Genomic DNA, 20,630 nt, shown 5'->3' on the forward strand with positions numbered 1-20,630 from the left:
ATCAGGAAGTCACTCAAGCAGTTCAGCATCCCACCACAGATACCTAGATCTGCTAGGTCATGGAATATGTGTAACCTCCACGTAATATTTTAGAACTTTTCCAGGTTGAAGAAGACCCCGATACAATGTTTTTTGTGGGCAGAGAAAAGAGCTAATTGTGCCCACCTCATGACCAGAGGCGGTGGAAGTTCGCGATGTCAAGGGTCTATGTGTTACATTCCTCTCCTAATGTAGGGAAGCCATAAGGTATGCCGACCAGAGAGTCAGCGGGCCCTTTCAGGGATTTCAGGGCATGCTATGCGTCGGCGGTGGTTAGGGATGGTCCTGTCGTAGTCATGGACAGATCCTAGTGCGGTGTGCTGCCCCTGCGCACCGCATCTACAAAGTCGGCAACGTCTATTCACACAGTGAAGGAGAACTATATAGTGCTGCCTGCTTTCATGCCAGTTTAAAAGTTATATTCTTTTTTTTTTTATATTCCCAGATATAAATTATTTTTGCTTTTTCCACAGTGGACATGGCCGCTAATATGCGACGCAGTCCCCTTCACAGCTTGCGCAGAGTGGTACAGGAATGCACAAGAATGCTGAATTGGGCGAGTTGGTGCATTCGCATTTCCTAAAAACGTTTCCTAAAAAAACAGGGATGCAGTTCTCAGATTGATCTTTAGATGCACGCTAGAATTAAGTTTTAGGACCATGACCACTCTAAAAACAATAGCCAAATATTTTAAGCTTGAAGCATTGTTGAGGGCTGGTTATATTCTCTAACGGTTATATATATATATATATATATATATATATATATATATATATATATATATATATATATATATATATAAACTTGAAGTAGGTGACACACGGTGAAAAAACAACACTAATCCGACGTTTCCAAGGAATGTAGAAAGAAGCTGTCGGTTCCCATTTCTTATATGCATGCCCAATCGAAGAGCACGTGACCAGCCACTGTCAACAAATAAACACCAAAATATCAAAAACAAGATTTCACACGCGTGATGTAAGGCGGTGCAAGCTATATAGACCGAATGACACGTGTTGAGCTAAGGTCATGCATCTTAATATGTTGCACAAAGAAAAGAAGATATATCACTAAAGAGATTGTTGTCACTATCAGGGCACAAAACAAAATATCGCGAGGTTATAATGGGTGGAGTACATGTCACATTTAATCCTGCAATATTCAGGAGGGGGAGGAGGGGGGGGATTGATCAACTGAAATATCATTCTCATTGGTAGGCGACAGTAGCAGATAACACGTCAGTAGAATTTAACAGTGAAATATAACTGTGATTTAGCGCGGTACACACACACAAAAAAAAAGTAAACAGTCACTCAAATCGCGGCATGGTGACAAAACTCGATTTTCTGCTCAATGCTATGGGGACAAAAAGAAGCAGTTAAAGTTACCTGTTCGTAACAGTGTTGATAACAAAAGGAATCGTGGGCAAGGTTATTGGATAAGTTGTAATGATCAGTGCATGTTACGGCGGGAAGCAATATGATCGTGAGAAACTGGCAAACATGAAAACGATCAGTATAAGTAAAGCATGACATACTGTGAGGGGCTTTGGGCTGTGACCGTAAAAGCGCAAGCGAAGAGGCAAACAGTGCAAAATGGAGCCAATGTCGATTAAACATAATATCTTTTAAGAAGCTGCCAATAGTGCTACCATTTAGTTAAAATGCTACGACGACAGACAAGTTAGCTTGCCAATGTTTTCATTCAGACCACAAGAAACTGTGTTAAACTTATGTATTAAAAATGATTCGCGAACTTCGCGTTCATGGTGGGTTCTGAAACCTGATTCCAGTAAAGTTATTTGCATTTTTTCAAAGGGGTGCTTGGTAATGTTTACATGCTTAGAGATAGGAAGGTTAGGCAGTGTATTACAATGAGCTTTATGATTATTAAATCGGTATCTGAAGGGTGTTTCGGTTTGGCCAATGTACTGAATTTGGCAGATAGAACATTCAAGCATGTAAATCACGTTGTCCGTATCACATGAGAAGTTGCCTCGAATCTTTACATTAAAGTTCGATGCAGTGCTGAAAGCTTTCACTGATGTAGTCATTTGTGCACAAACTTTGCAGCGTGACTTGTTGCAAGGATGGCAGCCGATTGGTGGAGTGGGGCTAGTTTTAGACGAAGTTAAAATATCACTGAGGTTCTTGTTACGGCGATAGACAACACGGGGGGCTTGCTGATAAATTTCTTTTAGACGATCACTTTGCATGAGAATACTATGATGTTTCTTTAATATGCCTGCAACGTTGGGGACCGAAGCTGAATGCGTTAGCACGAGATTGATTCGTGATTGGCCGGATGGTTCCTTTTCCGCTTTGAGGAGTGCTTTGCGATCAAGAAGGCTTGCTCGTTCCACTGCATCATTTATTAGGCGCTCTAGATATTTGCGTTCCATTAGGGTGTTACGAAGGTTGGCACAGTGAAATTCAAAGTCGCGATCGTCTGAACATATCCGTTTAAAGCGGACGGATTGTCCATATTGGATGCTAGTCTTCCAGTATTTAAGATGGCTGCTGTCGAAGTGCAGGTACTGAGGTCTGTCACTGGGTTTCCGGTATAGATCAGTGATTAGTTTGTCATTCTTTATTGACACTGTCACGTCTAGAAAAGCAATAGTAGTTCGAGAATAAGAATGAGAAAAGTTTATGGCCTCATGCACATTATTAAAACTAGAGATGAATGATAGAAGTTCTGCCTCACCATGTTGCCAAATAAAAAAATGTCGTCTATGAATCTCTTGTAGTAAAAAGGCTTTAGCGGGTAGTCTTCGAGAAAGCGGTCTTCTAATAAGCCCATGAATATGTTGGCGTAATTGGGACCAATACCGGAAACCCAGAGACAGACCTCAGTACCTGCACTTCGACAGCAGCCATCTTAAATACTGGAAGACTAGCATCCCATATGGACAATCCGTCCGCTTTAAACGGATATGTTCAGACGATCACGACTTTGAATTTCACTGTGCCAACCTTCGTAACACCCTAATGGAACGCAAATATCCAGAGCGCCTAATAAATGATGCAGTGGAACGAGCAAGCCTTCTTGATCACAGAGCACTCCTCAAAGCGGAAAAGGAACCATCCGGCCAATCACGAATCAATCTCGTGCTAACGCATTCAGCTTCGGTCCCCAACGTTGCAGGCATATTAAAGAAACATCATAGTATTCTCATGCAAAGTGATCGTCTAAAAGAAATTTATCAGCAAGCCCCCCGTGTTGTCTATCGCCGTAACAAGAACCTCAGTGATATTTTAACTTCGTCTAAAACTAGCCCCACTCCACCAATCGGCTGCCATCCTTGCAACAAGTCACGCTGCAAAGTTTGTGCACAAATGACTACATCAGTGAAAGCTTTCAGCAATGCATCAAACTTTAATGCAAAGATTCGAGGCAACTTCTCATGTGATACGGACAACGTGATTTACATGCTTGAATGTTCTATCTGCCAAATTCAGTACATTGGCCAAACCGAAACACCCTTCAGATACCGATTTAATAATCATAAAGCTCATTGTAATACACTACCTAACCTTCCTATCTCTAAGCATGTAAACATTACCAAGCACCCCTTTGAAAAAATGCAAGCAACTTTACTGGAATCAGGTTTCAGAACCCACCATGAACGCGAAGTTCGCGAATCATTTTTAATACATAAGTTGAACATGGTTTCTTGTGGTCTGAATGAAAACATTGGCAAGCTAACTTGTCTCTCGTCGTAGCATTTTAACTATATGGTAGCACTATTGGCAGCTTCTTAAAAGATATTATGTTTAATCGACATTGGCTCCATTTTGCACTGTTTGCCTCTTCGCTTGCGCTTTTACGGTCACAGCCCAAAGCCCCTCACACTATGTCATGCTTTACTTGCACTGATCGTTTTCATGTTTGCCAGTTTCTCACGATCATATTGCTTCCCGCCGTAACATGCACTGATCATTACAACTTTTCCAATAACCTTGCCCACGATTCCTTTTGTTATCAACACTGTTACGAACAGTTAACTTTAACTGCTTCTTTTTGTCCCCATAGCATTGAGCAGAAAATCGAGTTTTGTCACCATGCCGCGATTTGAGTGACTGTTTACTTTTTTTTTGTGTGTGTGTACCGCGCTAAATCATAGTTATATTTCACTGTTAAATTCTACTGACGTGTTATCTGCTACTGTCGCCTACCAATGAGAATAATATTTCAGTTGATCAATCCCCCCCTCCCCCTCCTGAACATTGCAGGATTAAATGTGACATGTACTCCACCCATTATAACCTCGCGATATTTTGTTTTGTGCCCTGATAGTGACAGCAATCTCTTTAGTGATATATCTTCTTTTCTTTGTGCAACATGTTAAGATGCATGAGCTTAGCGCAACACGTGTCGTTCGGTCTATATACCTCGCACCGTCATTACATCACGCGTGTGAAATCTTGTTTTTGATATTTTGGTGTTTATTTGTTGACAGTGGCTGGTCACGTGTCCTTCGATTGTGCATGTATATAAGAAATGGGAACCGACAGCTTCTTTCTACATTCCTTGACAAAGGCCGGACCCCGGCCGAAACGTCGATTAAAGTGTTGTTTTTTCACCGTGTGTCACCTAGTTCAAGTTTATGACCTACCGGACCCATTCGAGCTTCAACCCCCTCCTATATATATATATATATATATGCACAGAGCATCAACAGCTAAGAAAAAACAAAGAAATTCCGACTGATCACATAGTTCTGCTTGATAAGGCCTTCCAGTATTTGTTTTTCACGGAGGCGTAGTAGGACATTGGTAGCTTAGATTGCACCCCGGATGGGTTTTAGAGATTTATGGCCTGTGACAGAAATAAAGAACACACTAATGTACACTATGTTGGAAAATTTTTAATATGGGAGTCTATTTTTGAATCATTAAGCTTTAGCAGCTGTTGTCACTGGTTATTTTTGATAGCTTGTATCCTGGCTCTAAGGAATAAGTTATTAAGTTTAATATTAGGAGCGGTAAACAGGTCCTGAAAGTTTTCTTGGTTTCATTACTGTAGTGAACGGGAAATTTTTTGGAACATTATTTCGCTGCTCTCCCCGCCGGACTGGCGCAGTGGTTACAACGCTCGACTACTGCGCACAAAAATGCGGGATAGAATCTCGACCTCGGCGACCGCTTTCGATGGAGGCGAAAAGAAGACCCCCGTGTGCTGTGCGATGTCAGTGCACATTAAAGAACCCCAGCCACAGTCCTCTACTACGACGTCTCTCATTGCCCGAGTCGCTTTGGGATGTTAAACCGCACAAACCACCACCACCACCACCACCACCACCACCTTTCGCTTCTCACTCAGGCGATCACTTTGGCGAAAAGATGAAACCGTGAAAAGATTGCTGGCGGGCCAGAGTGCCACACGTTCAATGTGAATTGGAATAAGAGGCCGAAACAGGAAATTAGTTGTGCCCACGCAAGCTGCACATCTAACTCTAACTCAATATGGCGTGACTCAGGCTGGTCATCCGCACACAGTTTCCCCTCGCCGCCTAATAAACAAAAACTAAGGAAAGGGGACAAGACAGGGGAGGCAGCAAAAGTGAATAGAAAAGCAAATTATGGAAGGAAGGGGAGGAAACGGCGACTGCTCTTCAGCCTTGGTGTTCCGTCTACTGGAAGCGGAGGCCAAATGGGTACCCTGCCTCTGCTGAGGGGCCTTATAAATGCAAACACTAGCGTTGACCCAACCAGGACTTTTTCTTCCCTCGGACGTGGCAGTGCCTCGCGCGGCTGAGCGCGCGTTCTTAGGGTTCATGGTGGCACATAGTATACAAAACACCTGCTCTAAGAGATGCTTCAGGTCGTATTTACGTTTCAAAATGTGAATCGTTTTGTTACTGAAGCTTGTGCTCTGTAAGATGTAGAAAATATACTGTGCAACCATTTTTAGTGTCTTAAGTCAATATAAGCACGAAGTATGCTTATTTCCTGCTCATTATCTAAAACATTAAATGGTAATAAGCATGTATCATGCTTATTACCAGTGTGGCATTATAGTGCACTAGACTTCCAGCACATTGGGCAACACCGCTCTGCATTTTCTCTGAGTCGCACAGTCAACCTGTCACAGGGTAAATGCATCAGAGGTCCTTACTGGTCATGACGATTGGTGGCGCCGTTGAGATTGTGGTGTTGCAGCGAATTCCAGCGGTTTGACCGGCGAGCGTGTTCTCTAACTACGGCCGCTCACGCTAGAGAAGTCGAGAGCAGCACGGGCTGGGCAGAGCTGCTGTCCATGCCGTGCGCTGGCTTCACCCACCCAGGGTGTACACAGGCACCTGTTGGCGCATGCGCTGTTTCAGCAGTAGCGCAAAATCGAGGCAACATGGAATGACCCACGAAATTTCTAAACATCGTTTAGGCTTGCCTTGGAATTCTGCAGTCTGTTCGTCTTCTTGTTCTATGTTCTGGAGCCAAGGTCACCACCGGCAATGACAACGAGCGCTGAAACCATTTCCTGATGTAACGCTTTGTCTTTTTTGCTCGCTCACAGCTTCTGCAGTCGGTACTTTGGGCTCTGGCACTACTGTTCACCAGCGCATCACTGTTTGCGGCTGCGCCATGGGGCTTGGGTGATCTGCCCACGCTACAAGTGACTCTGGCCTACGCCACCACGCACCGCATCGCGTGGGCGCTTGGACTCGCGTGGATTGTCTTCGCCTGCGCTACTGGTCGTGGAGGTAAGAGCGTGCATGTGCAAACTTTTCGCATCAAAGCTATTGGCTCGAATACCTGGACATGGAATATCTAGTGAATTAAAGCAGCCTGTCTAAATTTAAAGCAGTTTTGAGCAAAACATGAGCCTGCGAGAATGTTGCATCATGCCACCATTCTAGATATTGTATAAGCACTCCGTCTGTTTAACCTAAGCTTAACTTAAGGAGACCGCACGAAAAGGCTAATTAAACGCAATTGCAGACCACATTTTGAAACGAATTTTTCTGGCAGGTTTTTCGCTCTTTTATCAAATGCAATTGCCACTTCTCTTATCAGAGTTGGTAGCTGACTAGCAAGAAATCTGCTTTACATGTTCTGATATCAAAATGACAAGGACAGAAAAAAATCAGCATAATGTATGGTTAAAATATATCTAATGCCGTTTACCCTGCCAATGGAGAAAACGGCATTAGCAGACGCCATAGCACAATAAAGGCTTAATGCCAAATGCCGAAACATTGAATTACTGCCGGCGTCGGGTGTGTTACACGCGTTAGTGTGGCACCTAGAACCAACTATGGGGTGGGCGCGGATGCCTTAGAGAGAGCACTCGTCTCATTAAAATTCTTTCAGTGCCCGGATGTTCGCGTTTTAGTGCCCGGATAAAGGAGAGCCGGTGCCCAGATGTTCACTGTTGATATTTGTTCGGCATCACCTCCTGGTCGCCGACAACCTGAGCTAAAACAATTTCATGCGAAGGCTCAGAGCGCCTTCGCATTTTCGAGTTAGTTCAAAATTGCCAGCAGCTTTGGACGCTACTTAATTAGAAACAAACTGGCAAACCACCACTATTGGGCTATGACGCAATTTTAGGTCTGGTTGGAAGTCGCTTCTTTGAAATTCGGTCAGCATCGTAATAAATTTTTGATGACTCAGCCAGTTGCAAGAACATAAGTTATCAGTCCTGGTATAGAGAGTGGTTAGGATCTGTTCCTAGGAAACGTCTTTTTATCGTGTGGAAATTAAGAGGTTCCTTTACGCACGTTTATGTCAGAACAGTTGTGGAAATCGCAATGTGTTCGCATTGTGGCATGACATTGCGCCATAGATCCACGTGCAATAAAACTATTGCTATTTTTGTATGGATGAAGCCACTTCTTCAGAAGTGAATTCAGGATGAGAGCCACAAGATATTTCCACAGCAACATGTATGATGAGCCTTTGTAAGACAAAGTTAAAGGTTTTTTGTGCTTGATAGTGACAAATCTTAGAATTGGGTGGCATAGCAGCTGTTTGACTGGTGCTTGTATTGGTGATAGCACTGGACGAAAGCTTCATAGATCGGTGCATGAAAATTAAATAATTTTTGAGCCTTGGAAAGTCAAACTTTTGATAACATGCAAGGTGACGTTACTGGGCTCAATATAACCAACGCATGAGCACTCTGGAAGCTGCAGCTAGAAATGGACGGGACATTTTCATCTCTCCTTCGTTTGTGTCATGCAGCATTCAGAAGTGTATGACCACATGAAATGTGAAATTTTTGCTCCTGTATGGCTCCAGGGCGAGGCTGAATGCTAGCGGAATGTTAGAGCGAGACGTATTCGCTTTGTAAAAGAAAAGGATTCTCTTTAAAATGGAACTGTTGCTCTTTCCCGTCCTTACATCGTAATATAAGCTTTTTTTTCGAGCACGCTTTTAGAGGCTCAGCCTTAAAACAATAATTCCACTAAAATTCTTTCTAAAACGTCGTTCAGAATAACGCGATAGACATTGAGTTTTCTTGTTGCGATTGGTGAATCAATTCGCAGAGCTTTTCATCGATCTTCTGTATTAAAACGGTGAAAGGACTAGTAAGTAGACATGACGACTGCACTAGTGCTTTTCATCAGGTTTTCATATCATTTGATTTAATATGTCAATAACAACCTGTTGCTTGTTACTGGAAGTTTATTTTTGCAGAAAATGTGGAACCTCAACTCTGTTGAAGAGTTCAACTGAATTTCTTTCCTTGAATTATGAATTCATGCGTGAGGGAAGTTTAGAGAAGTTTTGTTTGATATTCACTGGGGATGCGCATGACTGACTCGCAGGTGTGATAAACTCGCTGCTGTCCTGGGACGCCCTAGTGCCCCTAGGAAGGCTCTCCTATGCCATATACTTGGTGCACGCGTACTTCGTATTCTTCAAGGCCTGGACCATCCGACAGCGTATAGAAAATCAGCACTTCCACATTGTGAGTCTCCGCACATGGCGATTCCGCTTTGAAGGGGAGTCATTCCTTCGATGCAGTATCTAAGAACTCAAGCTGAGCTAACGGATATTTTTTTATTGTTTATTTAGCAGTACAAGGTATTACTTGCAAGGCAGAGCTAAACGAGAGAAAAGGCTTCCTGACTAGGTTATGACACTGCAGGTCACAGTAGCAGCGAGGTACCAGTACAAATAGTATATTGCATGCATAGAGTAGATTGAGTAATCCTACGAAACATTTAGAAGGATTCATAATATTGTGTACATGGAAGACAAAATGAGTTTGAGTTTCGGCTCACACAAAAGGAATTGAATATGTTATACATGCAAGTTAAAATATGAGTCCTACAATGCGAATATAGACAAAAAAGACAAATTGGGATCCGTTATACAAAAAGAAGTGTATATAACACTGTTTGCAGAAAAATAGAAGACAAAATATATCAACAGCAATACTAAGAAGTATTAGATTTTTGAACCACGTATCTGCAAGAAAATTATTTACACAAATCATTTTAAGATACATAATTATTTTCTAAAAAACGACACAGATGCCGACTTAACGAGTGTAGTGTGATTGTGCAGTGGAACGAAAGAAAGCTAACATTTTAAATTTGAAGCTTCCAGCTCTGAAACTACTTTTTACTGTTGCCATTATGCTTGGAATTGGTAGCATAGGAACATGGTCTGATGGGCAGTCTTTTTTCTTCCCGCAATTAGTCCCTGGACTGTCGGTAACGATGGACGTTGAGCGTTGGTAATGACCTGTATTTCTGCTTTAATATTGAGACATAAATATATTGTATTCGGTTTTAATTTTCTGGATTATGTACACAACCGTTTAAGCTTCTAAACTTTGCTGAATATTGATATATCTATATACTTGAATTTCGCGGAAGTCATACATTCCTGAGGATACAGAAGTGTTCAAATTGCCCTCATCTGCAATTTATGTGTTGTAGAGAGAATGTCACCCTGCGTCAGCGCAGTTACTGGTTTTCTATACCAGTGCACAATAGGTCAGGTAAGAGTAAGCCATAAAAAAGCAAATCTTTTAAGGCGAAAGCCATTAATGTCTCATTGTTGTCAGCAGAGGGTGTCACACTTTCGAGGGTGCATCATAAAAATAAATAAACCTTCACTCCACCGGAAATTGAACCTTCATCCCTTGGATCCCCCTCCAAGCGCTTTAACCAACTGCGCCACGCTACGGATCGTGGAACGCTCATTATAATTCTACTTTTCTACCGTGAGGATAATAGCGGGATTCCGCGAGTGACAGATACTGCGCCTTTTCAGTCCTGTAAACGAAATATAGAATGAATGGCTTTCGCCTCATCACACTTTAGTGGTCCGAAGCGCCATTTAGAATTTGTTTTAGCCATAAGGGTAAATAAAATTGTGCTCAGTGCAAAAGACCGATAGATTTGCTTATTTCTAGATGGACGTTCTGTATATGACGTGACCACCCCAAAATAAACTGAAAGGCAACGCCAAGAAGGAAATGATAATCTACGATTAGCAAAAAAAAAGATTGGTGTTGTAATCTATTGCCTTTTTTTTTTTTGCGTGAAAATGCATGCAAATAGTTCTTTTATCTTTAATTTCTAGCTTGTTTAGTTCGTGGAACCAGGCGTTAGCAACGACGTCTAGGTTATGGGGGTTAATTCTCTCAAGAGAATGCGCCACGGGGGGGCTAGACGCTACAGTCGCCTTCTAGCCCCGACGTGCCAGCCCTAGCAGACAGAGCTGTGACCCCCAACCCGCGGTGCGAGAAATCGCCACTGCGGCGGGTTCGGGCCAGAGGGGACAAACACCGAGTTGCGTACTCGAACAGAGTTTATTGTGCTCGAGTACACGGCAAAGGAATAGCAACCAAGAACAACCACCGTGTAGCGAGGGAACGACGGGGGTGAAATAAAAACCACCTAATGGGGACAGGGAGGTGAGAGGAAGACACGGCTTCTCGCTCACATCCCGTTGCGGTAAGTGCCTACGGTCAATGGGGTCTCCTCGGCGGAAATCATGAACCGCGCGCGTGCGCGCCCATTCGCCGAAGGACCCCGAGCGAGTTGCTACAGTCGCGCTCCTCGACACGGAACGGGAGAGGAGGTCTCCCGGTTACGCCGGCAGGAAAGAGGGAAGTCCGCGGCAGCGTCGCCGCAGGCCCGGGAGGCGGCGGGGGTGGCCAGCATGCCCTCTCCTCCGCCAACCTCTCTGCCAGCGCGCGTAATCACGCGTGTTAATTACGCGCGGGCGTTATAATGGAGGAAGGGGATTGTGCATCCCCACAAGGTACTGAAAGCTGCTACCTGGAAAAAGCATGTTTGCATCCTCCGTGTATAACATAATTTTACAAGTCTTGGGAATGTTTACAATGTTGTTTATATAAACGAGAAATACCAATAGGTCTAGAATTGGTGCATACCATACGTGTTAACACTTTTGCAAGAATGAAAGCCATTTAAAGCCGTATGTTGAGAGCGAGAATCAAGATAACTACGAAAGTGCTTATATGCTTGAACCTTGCTGCCGGATAATGCTAATTTTTGCAACTGTATGCACTGTTTTATGCAACCCAAATCTTTTTTAGGGCCAAGAAATATACGAAGTGTAAAAAACGCTCTTCAATACTGATTTCCGGTACGCAAAAGAAATCAGTCGCTATGTCCTTTTTTGTAAGGCCGCAGTGAAAAGCGACTCGCGCGTGGAGTCCAGCTGGCGGTCGAATGTTGAGTAAAATTCCACGTGCTTTTTCGTGCCTTACGGTTTCTTGGCGACGATATCATCTTGGCAAAAGCTATTTTACACTCTATAGGACGTTACTGCAGCCGGATAAATGGTGAAGATGCGAACATGTTAAAATAACTTGTTTGGGGTGGGCGGCATCCCTTCTTCGCTCGGGCTTTGGCCAGTCAGCTCTAGGCATCGACCGTCAGAACCGGCCACGCAACGAACCTTCTCTGGGCAGTGCCGCAACGCTGAAGCCAACTTGTTCGCAGTTCCAATTTTGCAACAAATCTGGCGTAACCGATCAATGGCCAAACATCGTGGCCTTATTCTGCTTACGAAATCGAGCGTCAGAGCGATCTCGGTTCCCCTAAATCGTCATAGTCATCTTTCGCCATTTGATGGCCGAGAAACGTGAGTGCCTCTGCGAAAATCCTAATTAATCGTTACTCAGCAGAACTGCCAATAAGAGAACGCGCGAGGTTATGTAGAAGCTCCTTCGGCATTCTTCCCCAGTGTACATGCCACAAATGACTAAACAATGTGTTTAGGACCCAGGTTGAACGAGAGGAAGGAGATGGCTACACGGTATGAAAGAGCCCTGAACAAGGTCAGACGGAGGGAAGCCTCAGTTCGCAGGTCGAGCCAACGTTTCGACAAGTGGACTTCTCTTCGTCTGGTCAGAGCGATGATCGTTCTGCCCAGAAGAAGCCTGCGGACTGAGGCTTCCCTCCATCTTCCCTTGTTCAGTGCTCTTACATAAACGATGTGCTTGTGAGTTGTCCAATGTGGATAATTCAGGGACTCGAAGTCCTCTGTTTCCTGGCTGTTTTGTGTCATACTCTGCCCGAACCTTGTCCACCTTTTCCTCCATAAACGCCAAAGCTTCACCGTGAAGTTGCAGTATCGCTATCGGCTATACACAAGATTTGATATCTTTCTTCCTCCGTCAGTAATATTTGCGCTGTTTTCACAACTTAATCATATGAGGGAATTGAAGTGGTGAGAAAAAGTATAGGGAGAGCCCTTTGTCCTCTTTTAAAAATTAAAACGTAAACGAAACAGAGAGAAGCTCGGACCAGCAAAGCTTTGCCAGGCCGATATAAGAAAATTAAAATCAGCTAAATGAAAGGTTCATGAACATGGGGAGCTCTCACAGATATACATAAAGCGAGCGGAAAAGTTTAATTCGTTATTCTTAAGCGAGAATATGAAAACGAATGAGCGCTAGCTGCTTTCGCGTCAACAATTTAAAAGCAGAAACGAAGTTCCATTTCTGTGCATAGGAAAATATGCTTCTAAACCACGTTTTTCTTCTCCTTGTAAAGGCCCCGCCGGGGTGGCGCCATGATAACGGCGCCCGACTGCTGTGTCCAAGGATGCGGGATCGAATCTCGGCCTCGGCGGCTGCTTTTCAGTGGAAACGAAACGCAAAGCGCCCGTGTGCTGTGCGATGTCAGTGCACGTTAAAAAACCCCAGATGGTCAAATTTTCCTGAGTCCTCTGCTACGATGTCTCTTATAGCCCGAGTCGCTTTGGGACGTTAAACCCTACAAACCAGATCAAATCATCTTTTAAAGGCCGATATGCGCTCTCGCACCCATTCTGACTGATTTCTCAGTAATTGTATGGCCTCAACCATCTATTTCTGCCACTACTTTGTTGATCGAACAGAAAAAATTATTGCGCTTAATATTTCAGGCCAAAACGGCTCCGTTCCGGCCACGAAACGTCCACGTGCGGGAGTATTGGTGGCATTTGTGCTGACACAAATAAAAACTTTTCTTTAAATTTTGCATTTCAAAGCCTCTCTACGCTATAATGCACTGTATAATTTTGTGCCTTCTTGGCTGCACTACTTTTAACTTTCGCAACTTAGTGTGCCGCGTACATTAAAGGGTTAAATTACTATTCATAGCAAACAGTGCTAAATTTTCTTTTTTCCATACGTCAAGGCAAAACACAGCAGTGTCCTTCACGTTTACCGAAAATGTACTCAGCCTAACATTCCATATATGTAACGGTGACTATGTAAATGGGGCTTCTCCCAACAATGTTATTCCTTCAATTGTTCCAGCGCGATTGCGGGCCAAGTGCGCGACCTTGAAAACCTGCTGGGAGAACTGGACTGTGAAACCGTATCGTATGTTCAGTCATGGGTTTAATGCTAGATTTCGCCCTATTGTAATCATTTTTGCTCCACGTATCGCTGTCCTATGCCGAAGCCAAACAAACACCTGCAGCGACTGCCTTCACCTCGAGTGTTTAGCTTTTTTCCCTGCAGAAGTCGCTTGCGGAAAAAAGATTGCCTCAGCTTTAATTAGACCATTCTATCTGCTGTTTAATCAAAACAAAATAACCACATTACAGTGGCTATTTCTAATGCACAATCCGGAGAGGTTTCGACGGGAACAGATTACGTCTAGCTCTGCCATCGCGAGCTGCATGCAGAGCGTGACACTGCTGTAACGTAGTACTGCTCCTAAAAGGCTGCTGTATTTTTGTAGATCGCGTAATTGGTATATCGACCAATTTCGCGATGACTTTGAGTTCAATATATGCGGGTTGTGCATGTTTCAAAAGGACAACTCGTGGCAACATACTCACGACACGTGAAAGCTCGCGACATCTTGTTTCGAACATAAGGGGTTGGTGCCCCCTCCTACTGGACGCCATATTAGAGTTGAGGTTGTGGCAATGTGACAGAACGTCGAGACAGTGATAACACTGCTGCTTAAGCGGAGCGTCCGTTTGTCGATAGCAGGTTTCACGTTTTTCTTTAATTTTTCTACATGACTCGGATCTGGACTCCGGATGGTGACAGCTGCAGTGACTACTAATAATTACTTGTGATTGCGCACATGTGCCTGACTAGTGGACATTGATATTTATGTGGCCCTACGGTGGAGGAAATGCCGACTGAAACTGCAAGGCTCACCTGCAGCTAGCAACAAGTTTAAGCTCTTTGTAAAGCGTGTTCTTCGCGCTGTGACACCCTTCGTCTGGTCCAGAAAAGCAGCCATAATCCGCTGTAAGAGATGTAAAGTAGCTACAAATAAATTTGGAAGTTTACAAGCTCGAAATATATGTCCATAGAGAAGCGACATCTGCGACAAAAATGTAGTAGGCTTATATAAACACACAAAAAGCTGAACAGTAAAATGTGTCACATGCGTTGAATCAAGATTAATTGTGCTCCTTTTTTTCGGCGCAATTCCGTACTGGAGTATAGTTTTCTAAAAAGCATGAAAATTGAGGGCAAATTGATAGGAACCCATAAGAGTGCGACAATTTTAAGAGAATCATGAGCGGAGGAAATGCCACAGCGAAGTACTTGCAATGAAATGATGAAATATTTTTTTATGTCTACTGCACGCGAAAGGCCTGACATGACCAATCAAGGCCGTGGTGAAAGTACAAGCAGTATCACGCTTCATACACCACTACGAGTCAAGAGACAGTCACAGAAGCAAGGCCTTTTTATTCAATTATTCTGACTCAATGCCGAGCGAAAAAAAATTATCTGTTAATGTTTTCCTCGGAAAGTTTGCATAATCTCCCTGAGGGTTTTAGCTTTGCGAGTTCAAAGAACACACTTTTATAGGAAGGGTGCACAGATGTCGATGTTCATGATTTGTTCAGTCAGCGATAGGCACTTAATCCTGTCCCTTCTTTTACTGCGCACACTTGTGGTACTACATATTTGTTAAATTAATTCGATATGCGCAAACCAGAACAGGTAGTTCGTTTGCTGCTCATACAGGAGTTGTATGTTTAACAGAAAAATAACCATATATTGCATTGTTAAATCGACAGCTGAAGAACTCTTTGAAGTAAATGGAAAATTTTCTCGAAAAATATTTTTGAACAAGTAGTAGATATTGGCGGGTCATCGCGTGACCCGATAAACATATCCTGGGAGATGATTAAAATATTAAGAGAGCACTGCTGTACGCGGTATATTGTTCGCCCCTTCTACAGCGTTTGCTAGCGAGGTCGGAGCTCCTGCCGCAAACTAAAAATTTCCTTTCCTTTTCTCATTCGTTGTATTGCTATATATAATCACGATTGGTTTACATGAAAGGAAAGACTCAGTATCTGTCAAACTTTCTCCGGCATGTGTGAGTTTGGACTGTACACCGTCGCTTCGGTCGTGTGGCGTGCCTTGGCACGCGTTCAAGTGTGGCATTGCAGATGGTAGCAACGCTAGATAAGGAGAGCTCATCTCCCCGATTCCCACACACAGATCTCGTGTACTTCTGATTTTGATCATGAGCCAAGAAAGGCTTTCAGCTTAAAAAATAGTAGGGCTTTAAGGTATAGTTAAACAGAGTAAGAAGTGCGAAAGCTTGGAGCACAGACGGAAGTTGATGGAGAAGACGTGCACTAGAGTGCGTTTAGTCTGCACGCGTAGCGATCGGCTTAGGCGATAACTACACAACGGAACGTTGTATATTCGTGTCCCATGTATTCGCGTCCGACGAGAAATGCGTGAGTTAGGATCTGCTCCGATGTCTTTTTTAAGGCGAAAGCCTTTATTGTTTCATCGTTGTCGTTAGCAAAAGTGCCACGCTTTTGCGGCGGCTCTGATTGGTCGAGACGGAGAACGTCATGGAGGTTTCGACCAATCAGAGCACCACCACAGTATGCGCGGATGCGTGCCTTATATGGCCATATGACAATCAATGATCAGTTACTAATCAATGACTAATATAAATAAATAAAATTAATATTACGCGGCTTTAAATAAGTACTAATTACTGATTGCTAAATACTAATTATTGACTTTTAAAAAATAATTAATTATTTAAAACGAATGCCGCGTAACCAGTAAAATCTACCACACAACACCAAACGTAGAACAACTGCGAAGATACAAGTGCGATCTCGTCGCTGCCAAGCAGAATTCACTGAATAAATGCACTCGCAAAATGCGAAAGTAGTCGTTCGCTTTACTCGTAGCAGCATTCATCGCTACATGCGGAGCAGTCGCGTAGCAGAACACAGCTCTTTCATCAGTCAAGTCGCCAAGATTTTTTTTTTCTTCCAGCTAAGCATGTGCTAGCCACATAATTCCAGTTTGGGTCTGACAGTATGAAGTAGGGCTAATACGGATGAACGGACTTGTTCGTCATTCATCGCCATAAAAGAGTGCAGCAAAGACACGGATGAGGAACAAAACTTTCCTTTCTTGTCTTTGCTGCGCTCTTTTATCACGGTAAAGTATAGGTTTTGCTCCTAAGTTATCTGGGATTATCTTACCTTGTTAGACAGACGATAGGTGTGAAATCACTGTTTTAATTACTGGCACCAAGAAATGCGAACTCTGACTCCACAATTTTTTGGCCCAATCAGGTGGCAGGCAAAACAATGGCTGACAAGATTCTTGCTCGGCTCTGGTGTCCGTACGAGTGCTTTTGCTCCAATACCAGCGCGGCTGAATGCAACACAGCACCGAACACTGCGGTGCCCGTTTTAACAGGACTGCTAATGGTCCCAGTGAGTCTGCACATCGTAGGTAAACAGACTATGACGAACTCGAGGCGAAGGTTTGCCTTCTGTATAACCGAGTGACATTTGACAGAAACCGATAGAAAAAGGCTGCTATTACAGTAGCAAGGAGCAGTTCGTGCTCGGGGTGTGTTCGTATTGGGGTGACTCCGAACGCGTGGGCACAACGTGCATGAGCTTTGTTACTACATGCGTAAAAAATGTTCTCTGCGTAGTTGTTGGCTATAAATAGTTTTAACCATGTTTATTTCTATTTTCTCACTGATGTTATTACATTTTGGAAGTGAGATTGTGCAAGCAGTGCTACTAAGCAGCAATGATGTAAAAAAGCCAATGCTGCCTATGCCTTGCCGATAAGAGGAAAAAAAAACTGGTGGGATCGTGCACAAAAATTAGCAGAATCTGTATATGCGGCAATATCCGCGGTCACATGACCATCATTAAAACGATACATTTCATCACCAGTGGTACTCCCGCCCCACATTTGTTGCAATAACAGGAACTATCACAACTCGCACACGACGGTGAAGCAAAACAACCCTTCTCCTAGCTAGTAATACCGCCAGATGTTCTCCTACCACGCTAAAACGACAGTTTTGAACAACTAATAAAGTGTGGAGACGAAAGCAAACAAAGGAGAGGTAAACGTAGGGATCTCAGGTACAGTTTTTAAATAGTCATCTCGGCCGTATATCATTGTGTCGGAAAATGTATCATAACTGCAAAGTTGTATCGCATTGTGTATATTGCTGATTATAGCAGTTTAGATTTGTGTGCTGCGTGCTTTTCTAACGCTGAATTCTTCATTCATTTAGATAATGAAAGGATGAAAGGCCCGGCTACCAGTGTGCCTGAACGTCTAGGTCATTTCTTCCTAAAATACGGAAAAGGTGTTCGCAAATGTACGTTACGCACTGCGCTTTGTTTGAAAATTTGATTGCACGTCTTGTTTTCATCAGCCATGACGTAGGCTAGGCCAATTGAAGTACTGGGCGTGTACGTCACAGAAGCTGTTAAATAAAATTTATGGTCGTGACCAAACTTTTTTCAACAATGTAGTCATGTATGAATAATATATTTCTGGGATATGCCTAATGTTCAGACTTTTTGTTTTATTTTTCCTTGATGTATAAGTCCTCAATTTTTTAATTTAATATACAGAATAAAATCCGGACCGAATATGCAAACGTCGAAGCTAGAGGATATGCATTGTATGGTGTTAAGCTGTGTGCATGTTTAGTTTTAGTCTTGGGGTTTATTGGAGAGCTCCAGAAATTTGAACCGCCTGGGGTTCCTTAGTATGCATTGTCATCGCACACGAGCGCCTTGCTTTCGCCTCCATCGAAAAGCGGCCGCCGTGGCCGGTATTTGATCCGCATCTTTGGGTGCAGTAGTCGAGTGCCCTAACCACTGCGCCACCACTGTGTGCTTGTGATGACCTCATGGCGCACACTTCCTGCAGATGTCCTCGGCACTATCCAACTTCGTGATGGCCATCGTCGGTGGCTACCTGGTCCACGTATTCCTGGAGAGGCCTCTGGTGCTCGCTTGGGACACCGTCAACAAATTGGTCGAGACCCGGTCAGCGAAGGCAGCCGTCGAGTCTACAGAGCCACACCGGGCTTAAGCTGCTAGAGCAAGCTATCAAGTAGTTTACAAGACGTGCCCGATTGCAGAAAGTACTGCGAAGCTGCACTACCTTGACAGCAGTTCTTTAAAAACATTTTTTTGAGTGGCACTTGCGGGATCTCCAAGTCCAGAACAACGAACGAGTCGGTAATTTCATCTTACATATATATTTTTCGCGCTTTTTGTGAAGCCTTTTATTCAATGTTTTCAGTAGTGGCATGCACTTAGTGCTAATCAATCCTACGCTTTAATGTTTGAAGCACCTGTGAGAAACCAATTGCATCTTCATGATGTTTATCAATGTTACTCTTTGCATTGACGATATATCCAACATCTACCACCAGAATATATTCCTGTGAGCCCGACCTTTAACATGACTTGCAGGAACTCAGTGCATATTTGTGAACATTTGAGTTCTCCAGCGTTATGTTCTGAACCAAGTCGTTGCTGAGGGCTGGATACACACCTTCTAAATTTCCTAGTGATCTAGTGCCCAAAATCGATGCTGCCGCCTTGTTTGTTGTTACCAGCGTTCCACGCAGGCTTTGAGAAATTGAATCTTCTGCGGTTGCATACAGTATTCCTATTAACTTATATGTTCGTTAGATTTTATTACTCAAGGGGGTGCATGCGATAAGCGCGGGCATTGCAAAGCCTAACAGAAATCTTGTCATGTCTTGCATACTTACGAAAACTAGCTGTCGTTCAATCTACCAGCCGGCGATCAGTAGCTCTAACGTCAGCGTTGGCCTACTACTTCGGAACGTGCAGCACAGGGTAACTGTGAGTGCTTGTGCTGTCATCAAGAGCATGACATGAGTCGCAACTTTGCCCTTGCACGTTAAGTCTTGCTTAATAGCGCGCATGTTATAAAGCATCTCTGAGAAAAATAAGCGGGAAATGAATTCACTGGCTAGGTTTAAAACTATTATCGAATGAGAGCGGACTGGGGCACCCGAATATTGCTAGCTTGTTGGTAAAAATTGATCTCTTAGAAAAGCGGTGCATTCTGTAACACCAACTTTTTCTATAGAGAACTTATAATATAATAAAACGATTTTCACACACTGCTCAACGTTACTCCTGCCATAAGCCTTCAACCGCACTTGGGCACGATTGGTGTTGTGTCCGTGCTTCCTTCAAACCTTTGTGCTAACCACAACGCTTCCTATGTCTTGACATTTGCAGCTGATATAAATTGATAATCTCTGTATATTCTAGGTCTGTTGCAAATCAAAGAGTGAAAAATCTACAAATTTTTCAGGAAGCTATACATAGTCTCGAGTGACGGTTCACAGTGCACGACTACAAAGGAGATTTTCCTCTGTTTCTAAAACGAGCACGCAAACATCGACTAGTGCGCATTTGCTTGCTATTGCATTTACATTATTATTACATTATCATTTACATTTCTACACTTCGTTACTATGTACTGTTCCTTGCATTTTTGTGACCGTTGAATAAATACGATTTACTATTACAATTTTGTGGCAATGTTTGCTGTTGAAGTGTTGGAAATCCCATTCTCAACACACACAAAAATTGCAAGTAAACAACCTTTTCTAAGAAGGAATACAATTAGACTATCATACTTTTATGTGTCACTACCCTGACTATCCATTGTAATCTAAGAAAGAATGCGGAAACATTTTTGGGAGCCTGATACAATTATGGCTGTGTCTCGGGAGAGTTCATTCCATGAAGCGATTGTGGGTGGAATAAAGGAGTGTGAAAGAACTTAGGTACGGATGATATTTCTTTAATCAAGTTTGAATTATCTCTTTG

General features: G+C 43.3%; 1 protein-coding gene across 1 annotated transcript in view; it reads left to right on the forward strand.

Annotated features, from left to right (window-relative positions):
* LOC146171619 (nose resistant to fluoxetine protein 6-like) overlaps positions 1-20,293 on the forward strand; it is a 217,512-nt gene extending 197,219 nt beyond the window's left edge. Inside the window, exons 13-15 of the mRNA XM_084586464.1 lie at positions 6,559-6,745; positions 8,816-8,958; positions 18,679-20,293. Coding sequence (XP_084442590.1) covers positions 6,559-6,745; positions 8,816-8,958; positions 18,679-18,843 — 495 coding nt within the window. The 3' untranslated portion in view covers positions 18,844-20,293. The remainder of the gene's footprint in view (positions 1-6,558; positions 6,746-8,815; positions 8,959-18,678) is intronic.
* The last annotated feature ends 337 nt before the right edge of the window (positions 20,294-20,630 follow it).

Source organism: Amblyomma maculatum, unplaced genomic scaffold (assembly GCF_055883805.1).
Source record: "Amblyomma maculatum isolate TAMU_Amacu unplaced genomic scaffold, ASM5588380v1 scaffold_19, whole genome shotgun sequence".
Lineage (NCBI taxonomy): Eukaryota > Metazoa > Arthropoda > Arachnida > Ixodida > Ixodidae > Amblyomma > Amblyomma maculatum.